Genomic DNA, 13,404 nt, shown 5'->3' on the forward strand with positions numbered 1-13,404 from the left:
ACCCCGTCAGTGAACCAAAGGGCCAAGGGATGTACTTTCCACTGTACTTCTTTCCCAGAAAAAGGCCACCTCCGTAGAAACACATTAGCTGACGGATGTGTGAAAAATTGTGTCGCTTTTTGCTCTGAACTTGCTATTTTTTTTAGCATTTACACAGCATCTTCACATTTCCAAAGCACTGTACCAACATTTATTAATCCTCACAACACCCCTGTGAGGTAGGTCAATATGTCTTTTATGGTAGAGAAATAGGCAGACAGGTCGAGTGAACCTTGTGGTCTGAGGCCACAAGGGCAGTCACGGAAGGGACTGCTCCTGAATCCAGAAGCTACGGCCCTCCACCCCACGTTCACCCACTGGTGGGCATCGCAGGGGCATATTCTCACCAGTGATGGGGACATGGAGGACAAAAGAATCTCTCAGGCAACACAGACATCAACAGTTCAAACGCACTGAGGAACGTAAATAAGAGAGAAACATTGAGACAGCACACCAGTGAGGCAAGAGACATGCAGCAGAAAAGGCTGGAATCATAGCGACTAGTCCTGAGAACCAGGCAGGTGTTCTTAAAAACGGTTTGGGAAAACAAACTAGGAACGCGGTGGAAGGGTCACCAACCCAGATGCCTGTGGTTTCCACATGGGAAACAACTTAAGTGTGGAAAAATCCAACCACGCAATCTAATTTTAAACTAGGAATAACAATGTTCGTTCACATTAGAAAGGCCAATATCTGTAATGTAGCTACTGACAGTATCCTTTTTGTACTGCCACTTTTATTCCAAATATTCCAACTTTTCCCCCACTGACAAGTGCTGTTCCCTATAGCACGCCTCTCTCTACATACCAGTCTATTCACTGGTGTATGTTGCACGGTTAATTAGCTGAACTAGGGCTGGAATCCTGGAAAGCACCACAGACCATACTCTCTGTTCCTGTTTTAGAAACAGCTGTCTCTAACCTGTCTCTGCCCAATTCCATCTTATATGAAGTGCTAAAAGCACACAGAGAAGCAGTTCATTCTTTTGTGAAGTGGTGAACTTGGTTCAATATGCCATTTTAAAAGAAATAAGAAAAAAGAAAAACTAAGACCTGCACTGTAAAAGCATAATATAGGAGATTATAGCTACTCCAAATTTTAGAGTGACCACAGAGTTAAAAACTATTACTGTTATCACTGTTTATTTGACAATAGTTCGTTTAGTCTACAAGTTTAAGGCAAACATACTAATGCATTTGCTTTTCTTCAGAAATCATACTTATAAAGATTACGTAAAGTCTGTCCCAAAACTTCTAAGAAACGTTCATTAATTAAAAATAAGTCTCATTAAGATGCTTTACCAGGATACAAGAGTGAACTAAGGTGGTGTACAATGTTTTTTTTAAAACAAAATTCAAAAAAGGTAACGGCAATCCTTATCTTGTTTACACAATGTATTTTGAAAGGGTTAAACTTCAGAAATTACTTAAAAGTAAATAAGATTGGCAGCCATAAGGAATACTATTCATAAAATAAGCACAGTTCTAGAGGCTACTTAAAAAAAGGCAGTACTTTGGGCTTCTGAAGAGGAGGAGGGCGCGATGATCATCAACTGTCCGCGGCGCAGGCGCGCAGGTCCCATCATGCAGCCCACAGCACCCGAGGGCGGCACCGCGCCACTGTTTCTCAGAAAAAGGGAGAGTAGATGCACTTTGTCAGCTGTTTCTTTTGTTTCCAGTGAGCAGTAAATGTCTAGCATCATTAAGAAAAGAAATAAAATCTGACGGAAGGCAGCCCTTTTTAACTGGAAGGCAGAGTGTGGCTTATGTGTCTCCATTTAACACTGCCAGGCAGTTCTGCAGCAACTGTAGGTTACCCTAAAAAGGGAGGGAAAATAAATGAAGTTCAAACAGTGTGAAAGACTCTTACTGAAAATATACAGTATTAGAAATCACATAACTTTACATTTAAGATATCAGAATTTTGAAAAGTCATTTATTATATACAAATAAAGGTTTAAAGACGTAAAATTACAGAATTTGTTCCATGCACAATATTTTCCACATACCAGATTGTTCAGTAAATTTCTGTCTAGAACAATATTAATATTTGGCATGCTCCAGTGAGGGTTATAAAATATGCCCTTTGTATGCAGATTACTCCACTGAGTATGTTCTGATTGTTAGACAGGTTCTTATCACATTCCTTTAGCCATTAAAATATAGCATTAGATTTACAGCACTTTTTATAAAAATAGTAAGATTACATACAGAAGTATTCTATAAAATTCATACCTAAATGCCCATTTGTAAAACATATGAACTGGCACTCACATTTAGAGACATATAAAGGCAAATTTAAGTATATTTAGGTTACATTAATATATAAACAGGAATGAAGGAAAACCTCCTCCTTAGAGTAGAAAGTCAACTAAAACGTATAAAGAAAGATGGAATTAGAAAATGACCATCTGGCGATCATCATCATCATCATAATTGACTCAAGCAAAAATCATGAATGGATGCCAAAAGCAGTATGGGACTAAAATGCCAATACTGTAGCCATCAGCTATGTGCAGCTGCATAATTAAAATTTCTGTTAATTAAAATTAAATAAAAACTCAGTTCCTCAGTTGCATTACCCACATTTCAAATCTTCAGTAGCCACACATGACTAGTGCCAACCACACTGGACAGTGCTGATTACACAATATTCCCACCATGGCACAAAGTTTTATTGGTCGGTGCTGGTTAAGTGATGGGGTATTTAACAGTCTCGGGTACCTCCCCACAGAATACTTCTTAATCCAAAGTATAAAATATCAACTTTGCCACTGTGAAGCCTGCAGACATCACTTTAAGCAAATGATCAAAGTTGTACATTGCCAGTAAGGCAACTGATCAACAGCATGTGCCTCCTCCTGTGTGATGCACCAAGAAGATCTGACATCACTTCTGGGTGAAATTCCTGTCCAAAGTGCACAACCTAGACCCACTAATTAGATAAACCCAAAGTGAAGGGCATTCTATAGGCCTGTGCTTTAACAGTGTCCAATGTTATGAAATACAAAGATTCAGCAACTTTTCCAGACTACAGAAGTCTAAGAAGACACATGCACTGAATGCAACACATTCTCTTGAATTTCCTTTTGCCATTAAGGACATTATTGGGACAACTGGGGAAATGTGAATAAAGGCCTCTGGATTGGATAACAGAATTATGTTGATATTAATTTCCTCAACTTTATAACTGTACTGAGTAATTACTTGATTTTAGGAAATTCACATTTAAATGTATAAGAGGGAAGAATCATATATGCAGCTTATTCATATTAAGACAAAAACAGGTGTGTATAGGGGTGTGTGTGTGTGTGTGTGTGTGTGTAAAGAGAAATGGGGAGGAAGGGAGGGAAAAGGACAAAGCAGATGCGATAATATGTACATTTGGGGAATCTGGGTGAAAAGTATCCAGGAATTCTTTGTACTTTCCTTGCAATGTTCCTGAAAATCTAAAATTAAGTGAAAAATAAACATTAAACATTTTTAGGTGTTCAAGTTACTGTCAATTTTTGGCCAGTATAAGAACAGAACTGTGAAAATGACTTTGAGCCTGTCTACAGTTATGAAATTACCTTCTTAGATATACTTCTTACAGGTATATTCCTCAAGTGGGACCGCTGAGTCACAGGATGCACATTCTGCAGGGTGACACCTGCCAAACTGCCCCTGCCAAAGGTGGACCTAACTCTGCAACTACAACCGGGTACACAGGGACTCACATCACACCCTCACAGTTGGCTCATCAGTTTTTGTTTTTTTTTTAATTGCCCTATCACACATTTTTTACTTCCTTAATAAAGAATCTGAGCCTATTTTCAAGGACACAAAAGTGACCTAACTACCTAGTTAACTAGATTTCAATTATGTGGCAAAGACATATATACCAGTTACAATAAATAAAATCCAAAGTAGTTTCAAACCATCTCGTTGTACATTTAACTATTACCTACTCTTTTGGGAATAATTTATGTGGATCCTGGGACCAAAATGAGACTTTGTTCAGATTTACAAAGTCATTAAGAAATCTCAGACCACAGAGTAGAGTTGCCCAACCTCAGCACTCTCGACATTTGGGCTGTCTGATCCTTCCTCGTGGGGGCTGTCCGTCTATCATAGGACGTTGAGCAGCACTCCTGGCCTCTACCCACTACACACCAGCAGTGACCCCCCAACCCCCAGATGTGACAACCACAAATGTCTCCAGAAATTGCTAAATGTCTCCTGGGGGGCAAAATCACCACCAGTTAAGAACCACTGGACTAGAAGAGCTATCAGAAATTTGAACACAGAGAACACATTTCAGGAAGAATTTGAAAAAGTACAGAATCTGGAAACCACATCAATCTAAAGCAGGGTCAGCAAACTTTTTTTGTAAAGGGTTATTAAATAGTAAACATTTTAGACTTTGAGAGACATTTGGTCTCTGTTTCAACTACTCAACTTTGCTGTAGTAGCATGAAAGCAATCATAGACAAAGCATAAGTGAATAAGCTTAAGTGAATATGCTTGGCTGTATTCCAATAAACCTTAATAGGTTAAATTTGAGTTTCATACAATTATCACATGTCATGAAATATTATTCTTTTGATCTTTTTATAATCATTTAAAAATATGAATGCCATTCCTGGCTCACAGGCTGTACAAAATAGGTTGTAGTTTGATAGTTTATAACCTCTGTAAAAAGAACAAAAACAGTGAACACTGGAAAACAACACAGGCTCAATAAGAATAAATTATGCCAGGCTTATCAAAACATTTTATTTTTTTTCCTTTTTTTTGGGCCACACTGCATGGCATGCGGGATCTTAGTTCCCCAACCAGGGATTGAACCCATGCCCCCTGCAGGGGAAATGCAGTCTTAACCACTGGACCACCAGGGAGGTCCACACATTTTCTTCTGTCAGGGTTATTAGCCCAGCAAATCAGACAACGTATATCTTGATTTTAATGAGTAACTTGATACTCCTTATGTCCTTCACAGATAAAATGGGAAAAATAATGGTTGATAATAGTATAAATGAATTCATAACTATCCAAATAAATATAACCAAAGAATATTAATTAAGTTAATATCAATTAGTATAGAAAGAAAGGGACTCAATTTTTTTTGGTGCCACTTACTTTCAAAAGGTAGGTTAACAAATAGTGATTCCTTTAATCCTGATCAACCTTTTAAATCAAAACTTAGATGAAGACATAAAAGGGAGTTCATACAAATTACGAATGTCCATCACTTGACAGGATAAACTAGTATAATAGTCAAATACTATATGATCAAACCCAAGTTTGCAAAAGATCTCAATGTGCTAGGCTAAGACAAGCAAGCTTAAATTTAACAGACATAAACGTGGCCTGCAATTACATTTTTAAAGTAAGTGCTCAATAAATGAAAAAGTTCTAGACAGCCATTGTACAACAACATGAATATACTTAATACTACTTAACTGTACACTTAAAAATGGTTAAGATGGTAAATTTTATGTTATGTGTTGTTTACCACAAAAATGAAAATAATTACTAAAAAAATTAAATACACAACCACAGGGCGGAGGTTCAAGAAGTGAGAGAGAAAAAAAGTGAGATTATAGCCAAATCAAGCTGGTGCAATATGGCAGTTAAAAAAAAACATATCTTACAAATATAAGACATACTTGGAGGGGAGGGATAAATTAGGAATTTGGGAGTAACATACACACTACTATATATAAAACAGATAAACAACAAGGACCTACTGTATAGCACAGGGAACTATACTCAATATTCTATAATAAACTCTATGGAAAAATAATCTGAAAAAGAATATATACATATATATATGTATAACTGAATCACTTTGCTGTACACCCGAAACCAACACATTGTAAATCAACTATACTTCAATGAAAAATAAATTAGTTAAAAAAAATAGAATAGGGTCTTCCCTGGTGGCGCAGTGGTTAAGAATCCGCCTGCCAATGCAGGGGACACGGGTTTGAGCCCTGGTCCGGGAAGATCCCACATGCCGCGGAGCAACTAAGCCCGTGCGCCACAACTACTGAGCCCGCGTGCCACAGCTACTGAAGCCTGTGCGCCTAGAGCCCATGCTCCGCAACAAGAGAAGCCACCGCAATGAGAAGCCTGCGTAACTCAAAGAAGAGTAGCCCCCGCTCGCCACAACTGGAGAAAACCCACATGCAGCAGAGAAGACCCAACACAGCCATAAATAAAAAATAGTTTTAAAAAAAATAGAATAAAACATGCTGTAAGAAGAAATGTGAATAATCATTCTATGTATGTAAATGTGTTTCCATTTTCAGGTATAATATTTTAAAAGAGCAATGACAGTAGGGCAATAATACAATAAAAATCTTGTTGAGGTGTATGGGATGAAAAATATTTAGCCAAAGGATGTCTGGCATGGAGAAGAGAAGATATATAGAGAATATGAAGGATTTAAATATCTGAAGGGTAAACTGTGAAAGAGGAATTAAACTTATGTCAAAGTTACACAGAAATAAATTCGTGCTCATTATAGAGTATACCAAAAATCTCAGTGTAGTTTTTTTTTTTTTTGCGGTACGCGGGCCTCTCACTGCTGTGGTCTCTCCCGTTGCGGAGCACAGGCTCCGGACGCGCAGGCTCAGCGGCCATGGCTCACGGGCCTAGCTGCTCTGCGGGCATGTGGGATCTTCCTGGACTGGGGCACGAACCTGTGTCCCCTGCATCAGCAGGCGGACTCTCAACCACTGCGCCACCAGGGAAGCCCTCAGTGTAGTTTTAAGCTTTAATAACTTTAGACTTATAAATTTATCACAAAATAACATGTAAAAGTTTTTAAAAATTTCTTTAATATTTACAGTTTGGGGAATTTTGAATACATTTAAAATTTTCAGTCCCTTTGAAGATGGCAAATGTTAAATAAAATTTTAAGTGATGTTTTTATTAAGTAAGATTTTTTTTTAACTAGTTAAAAAATGATACTGTTTTTCCATATTAGGTACTAGAGCCTTGCAAAGCTGACCATTAGAGACATTATATTTTTCTTGTTTAAGTTAGATAACCTTTAAAATCCCTCTCAATTCTAAGATTCTCTATTTTTAAAATTAGTATAAAGTTTCATAACTGACTCATTTCTAAATTATAAGTCACTTAAATTATTAAATCTTTAATATGATACTACCTTTGCATGCTTCAGTTCTAACTCTGCCAGTTCCACTAAATTTTTTCTGAATGCAGCAACTCTTCTTGTCTTAAAATCTATAAGCTCTGTGAACAAAACAAATTAGGATTAACTATTTATATAACAGTCTAAAACATACCTTATGATTAAAGGTTAATATAAGAGTACCTTGTTTTGCAGATTCAGATATTTTTTCAAATTTCTGACAACATAACTGTTGGGACGTTTCAGCCTGCAGAACATCTTTATTTTTTGCTCTTGCTTTATCCAGTGCTTTATTAGCATTTTCATAATCCACTAGTGACCTAGATCTTCGATACAGGAGATCCTATAAAACAGAATACTTCACGATAATATATGCTGCATGTTTCTAGTAGCTGCCCTCAGCCACCGCCACCCCCATCACCAGAGCTAACACACAGTGAATGCCACATGTCATTCTTCTAAATTTTTTTGGTAACAGCTTTATTGAGATATAATTCAAATCACCACATAACTCACTCATTTATTTATTTTAAAATTTTATTTATTTGGTTGTGCCAGATCTTAGTTGCAGCAGGCGGGCTCCTTAGTTGCGGCTTCCCAGCTCCTTAGTTGTGGCATGTGAACTCTTAGTTGTGGCATGCATGTGGGATCTAGTTCCCTGACCAGGGATTGAACCTGGGCCCCCTGCATTGGGAGCTCAGAGTCTTAACCACTGTGCCACCAGGGGAGTCCCTAGCTCACTTATATAAGTGCACGATTCAATGGTTTGTAGTATGCTCACAGAGTTGTGTAACCATCACTAGCCTCAATTTTAGAACATTTTCGTCACCCAAAAAGAAACCAGGTCCTTTAGCAGTCATTCTCTATTTCCTTCCACACCCCCCACCTCCAGCCATGGACAACCATTAATCTGCTTTCTGTCTCTATAGATTTGCCTATTTTGGACATTTCGTTAAAAAAGGAATCAGGGACTTCCCTGGTGGCGCAGTGGATAAGACTCCACGCTCCCAATGCAGGGGGCCCAGGTTCGATCCCTGGTCAGGGAACTAGATCCCACGTACATGCCACAACTAAGAGTTTGCATGCCACAACTAAGGCTCCCACCTGCCACAACTAAGGAGCCCGCCTGCTGCAACTAAGACTCTTCGCAACCAAATAAATAAATACATAAAATATTTTTAAAAGAAAACATATGATATGTGACCTTTTGTATCTGGCTTTTTTTTTTTTCCTTTTTGGCTATGCTGCGGCTTGCGGGATCTTAACTTCCCTGACCAGGGATTGAACCTGGGCTCTCAGCAGTGAAAATGTAGAGTCCTAAACACCGGATCGCCAGGGAATTCCCATGTCTGGCTTTTTCACTTAGCATAAAGTTTCAAGTTCATCCATTTTATAGCATGAATCAGTACTTCATTCCTTTTATTGCTAAATCATATTTCATTGTATGGACATACCACATTGATTTATCCCGTCAGCTGACAGACATTTGGTTTGTTTCCACTTTTTGGCTATTTCATAGTAATGCTGTTAAGAACATGTGTGTACAAGTTTTTGTGTGGACATGTTTTCACGTTTCATTTCTCTTTCATATCTCATTACTTAGGAGTGGAATTACTGGGTCACCTTGTAACTCTATGTTGAATCTTTTGAGAAATTGCCAGACTATTTCCAAAGTGACCGCACCATTTTACATTTTCCCACCAAAACTATATGAGGGGGTCCAATTTCTCCACAGCCTTGTCAATACTGTTATGTCTTTTTGATTACAGCCACCTAGTAGGTGTGAAGTGATATAGCACTGTGGTTTTAATGTGCATTTCCCTGAGGGCTAAAGATGTTGAGCATCTTTTTACGTATTTATTGGCCACTTGTATATCTTCTGTCTTTTGCCCACTTTTTTTTTTTTTTTTTTTTTTTTGCGGTATGCGGGCCTCTCACTGTTGGGGCCTCTCCCGCTGCGGAACACAGGCTCCGGACGCGCAGGCTCAGCGGCCATGACTCACGGGCCAAGCCGGTCCGCGGCATGTGGGATCTTCCCGTACCGGGGCACGAACCCGTGTCCCCTGCATCGGCAGGCGGACGTTCAACCACTGCGCCATCAGGGAAGCCCTTGCCCACTTTTTGCGGTACGCGGGCCTCTCACTGTTGTGGCCTCTCCCGTTGCGGAGCACAGGCTCCGGACACGCAGGCCCAGCGGCCATGGCTCATGGGCCCAGCCGCTCCCCAGCATGTGGGATCTTCCCGGACCGGGGCACAAACCCACATCCCCGGCATCGGCAGGCAGACTCTCAACCACTGCACCACCAGGGAAGCCCTTTTGCCCACTTTTTAATTGGACTCTTTGTTGTTTTACTGTTATAAGAGTTCTTTATATATTCTGAATACCAGTCGTTTATTAGGGACTTACATGATTTTCAAATATTGGGTTGGTCAGAAAGTTTGTTCATAACATCTTATGCAAAAGCCAGAATGAACTTTCTGGTCAACCCGATATTTTCTCCTGGTCTGTGGGTTTTTTCATTTTGCTCGATAGTGGTTTTTTTTTTTTTTTTTGCAGTATGCGGGCCTCTCACTGTTGTGGCCTCTCCCGTTGCGGAGCAAAGGCTCTGGACACGCAGGCTCAGCAGCCATGGCTTACGGGCCTAGCCGCTCCCCGGCATGTGGGATCTTCCCGGACTGGGGCACGAACCCGTGTCCCCTGCATTGGCAGGCGGACTCTCAAGCACTGCGCCACCAGGGAAGCCCTCAATAGTGGTTTTGATACAAAAAACTTTAAACAAAAGTTTTAAAAATTTTAATAAAGTCCAATTTATTATTTTTATTTGGTTGGTGTGCTTCTAGTTATAGCTAAGAAATCAATGCCTAATTAAGGCAATCAAGAAGTTTTATGTTTATGTTTTCTTCTAAAAATGTTATAGTTTTGGCTCTTACATTTAGACCTTTGATCCATTTTGAGTAAATTTTCTATCCATGGTGTGAGGAAAGTCCAACTTTATTCTTTTTCACGTGACCATTCAGTTGTCCTGGTACCTTTTGTTGAAAGTCTATTATTTTCCTCACTATATTGTTTTAGCACTCTGTCAAAAATCAATTGACTGTTTCGTCAGCAAAATAGGAATAGAAGTAACACTCTCAACTTGATAAAGAACATCTACAAAAAACCTACAGCTAACATCATACTTAAGAGAGAAAAACTAGAAGCTTTCCCACTAATATCAGGAACAACACACAGATGTCCCATCTCACCACTCTTTCTCAATATTGTACTGTAGATCCTAGCTAATGCAATAAGAAAAAGAAATAAAAAGTATACAGATTGGAAAGGAAGAAACAAAACCGTCTTTTGTTTACAGATGACAGATAACAAGACTGTTTATATAGAAAAACTCCTGGAATTAATAAATGAGTAAAATAAAGTTTTACGAGAGAACATCAGTATACAAAAGTAGATTGCTTTCTTGTATACCAGCAATGAACAAGTGAAATTTGAAATTAAAAACACAATACCATTTACATTAATTAGCACTCCAGAGAATGAAATACTTAGGTATTAAGCTAACAAAGCATGTACAACTTTTGAGGAAAACTATAAAACTCTGATAAAAGGAATCAAAGAACTAAATAAATGGAGAGATATTCCATGTTCATGGATAGGGAGACTCAATATTGTCAAAATCAGTTCTTTCCAAATTGATCTACGGATTCAACATAACCCCAATCAAAATCCTGGCAAGTTATTTTGTAGACATCAACCAATTGATTCTAAAGTTTGTGTGGAAAGGCAAAAGACACAGAGTAACACAACAGTGAAGGAGAAAAACAAAGTCAGAGGACTAACACTACCTACTTTAAACCTTTCTATAAAGCTACAGTAATCTAGACAGTGTGGTACTGGTCAAAGAACAGACAAATAGATCAATACAATAGAATAGAGAGCCCAGCACTAGACTCACACAAATAGAGCCAACTAATCTTTTGACAGAGGAACAAACGCAATACAATGGAGAAAAGATAATCTTTTCAACAAATGGTGCTGGGAAAACTGGATATCCACATGCAAAGAAACGAATTTATACTCAGCCCTTACAGCCTTCATGAAAATTAACTCAATGGATCATAGACCTAAATGTAAAATGCAAAACACAGGAGAAAATCCATATGACCTTGGGCTTGGTGATGACTTTCTAGATACAACACCAAAGGGATGATCCAAGAAAGAAATAATTGGTAAGTTGGGCTTCTTTAATTAAAAATTGCTGGGACTTCCCTGGTGGCACAGTGGTTAAGAATCCGCCTGACAAGGCAGGGGACACAGGTTCGAGCCCTGGTCCGGGAAGATCCCACATGCCACAGAGCAACTAAGCCTGTGTGCCACAACTACTGAGCCTGTGCTCTACAGTCCGTGAGCCACAACTGCTGAGCCTGCATGCCATAACTACGGAAAGCCCACACGCCCTAGAGCCCACGTGTCACAACTACGGAGCCCATGTGCCACAACTACTGAAACCTGTGTGCTCTAGGGCCCGTGTACTGCAACTACTGAGTCTGTGAGCTGCAACTACTGAAGCCCGTGCACCTAGAGCTCGTGTTCTGCAACAAGAGAAGCCACCGCAATGAGAAGCCCGCGCACTGCAACGAAGAATAGCTCCCTGGGGCTTCCCTGGTAGCGCAGTGGTTTCGAGTCCACCTGCCAATGCAGGGGACGCGGGTTCGTGCCCCAGTCCGGGAGGATCCCACATGCCATGGGGCGGCTGGGCCCGTGAGCCATGGCCGCTGGGCCTGTGTGTCCGGGGCCTGTGCTCTGCAACGGGAGAGGCCACGGCAATGAGAGGCCCACGTACGGCAAAAAAAAAAAGAGTAGCCCCCGCTTGCCACAACTAGAGAAAGCCTGCATGCAGCAGCAAAGACCCAACGCAGACAAAAATAAATAAATAAATAAAATTAAAATTAAATTAAATTAAATTAAAAATGTTTGCTCAGCAAAAGACAGTGTCAAGAAGACAAGCCACCAGACCAAGAAAAATTTTTTAAAAGATATTTGATAAAAAGGACTGCTATCCAAAATACACAAAGAACTCTTAAAACTTAACCACCCAAGTAAAGAATCGGCCAAAGACCTTTTTTTTCAAGACAGACACCTCACCAAAGAAGACACAGAGTTGGCATATAATAAGCTTGTGAAAAGATGCTTCACATCAAATGTCATCAAGGAAATGCAAATTAAAACGACATACCACACACCTTGTTAGAATGGCCAAAATCTACAATTCTGACAATACCAAATGCTGGTGAGGAAGTTAAGCAACAGGAACTCTCATTCATTGCTGGTGAGAATGCAATGATATAGGCACTTTGGAAGACAGTTAGACAGAACTAAACATACTCTTATCATACGATCTAGTGATTACGCTCCTTGCTATTTATTACTCAAAGGAGTTGAAAACTTATGTTCACACAAAAACCTGCACATGGATGTTTACAGCAGCTGTACTGATAACTGCCAAAACTTAGAAGCAACCAAGATGTCCTTCAGTAGGTCAGTGGATAAATAAAGTTGATATATCATGGCAACAGAATGTTATTAAGTGCTAAAGAGAAATAAGCTATTAAGCCATGAAAAGACATAGAGGAAACTTAAATGCACATTACTAAATGAAGAAGCCAATATGAACAGATCCAACTATATGATATTTTGGAAAAGGCAAAAAACTATGAAGGCAATTTAAAAATCAACAGGGGTTAGGAGGAAGGCGAGTGAATAGATGGAACACAGTATTTCTGGGGCAGTAAAATTATTCTGTAAAATCAAGCCTCGGTAACCCTCGGTAAATTTAAGAAAATTGAAAAAAAAAACCAACCAGCTAAAAGAAAATTGAAATTGTATCAAGTATCTTTTCTGACCACAACACTATGAGACTAGATTTCAATTACAGGAAAAAAACTGTAAAAAATACAAACACATGGAGGCTAAACAATATGCTACTAAATAACCAAGAAATCACTGTAGAAATCAAACAGGAAATCAAAAAATACCTAGAAACAAAAGACAATGAAAACATGATGACCCCAAACCTATGGGATGCAGCAAAAGCAGTTCTAAGAGGGAAATTGATAGCACTACAATCCTACCTCAAGAAACAAGAAAAATCTCAAATAAACAACCTAAACTTACACTTAAAGCAATTAGAGAAAAGAAAAACAAAAAACCCCCAAAGTTAGCAG

At 39.1% G+C, this 13,404-nt stretch overlaps 1 protein-coding gene across 1 annotated transcript in view; it reads right to left on the bottom strand.

Moving 5' to 3' along the window:
- Nucleotides 1–1,644: 1,644 nt before the first annotated feature.
- The window catches only part of SNX6 (sorting nexin 6), a gene marked incomplete at its 5' end in the record, with an annotated part of 55,514 nt that continues 43,754 nt past the window's right edge, over nucleotides 1,645–13,404 (bottom strand). The window contains 3 exon segments of the mRNA XM_079700953.1: nucleotides 1,645–1,856; nucleotides 7,198–7,283; nucleotides 7,366–7,525. Of these exon segments, the coding sequence (XP_079557079.1) occupies nucleotides 1,803–1,856; nucleotides 7,198–7,283; nucleotides 7,366–7,525 (300 nt within the window). The 3' untranslated portion in view covers nucleotides 1,645–1,802.

Source organism: Hyperoodon ampullatus, assembly GCF_949752795.1.
Source record: "Hyperoodon ampullatus genome assembly, chromosome: 3".
Classification (NCBI taxonomy): Eukaryota; Metazoa; Chordata; class Mammalia; order Artiodactyla; family Ziphiidae; genus Hyperoodon; species Hyperoodon ampullatus.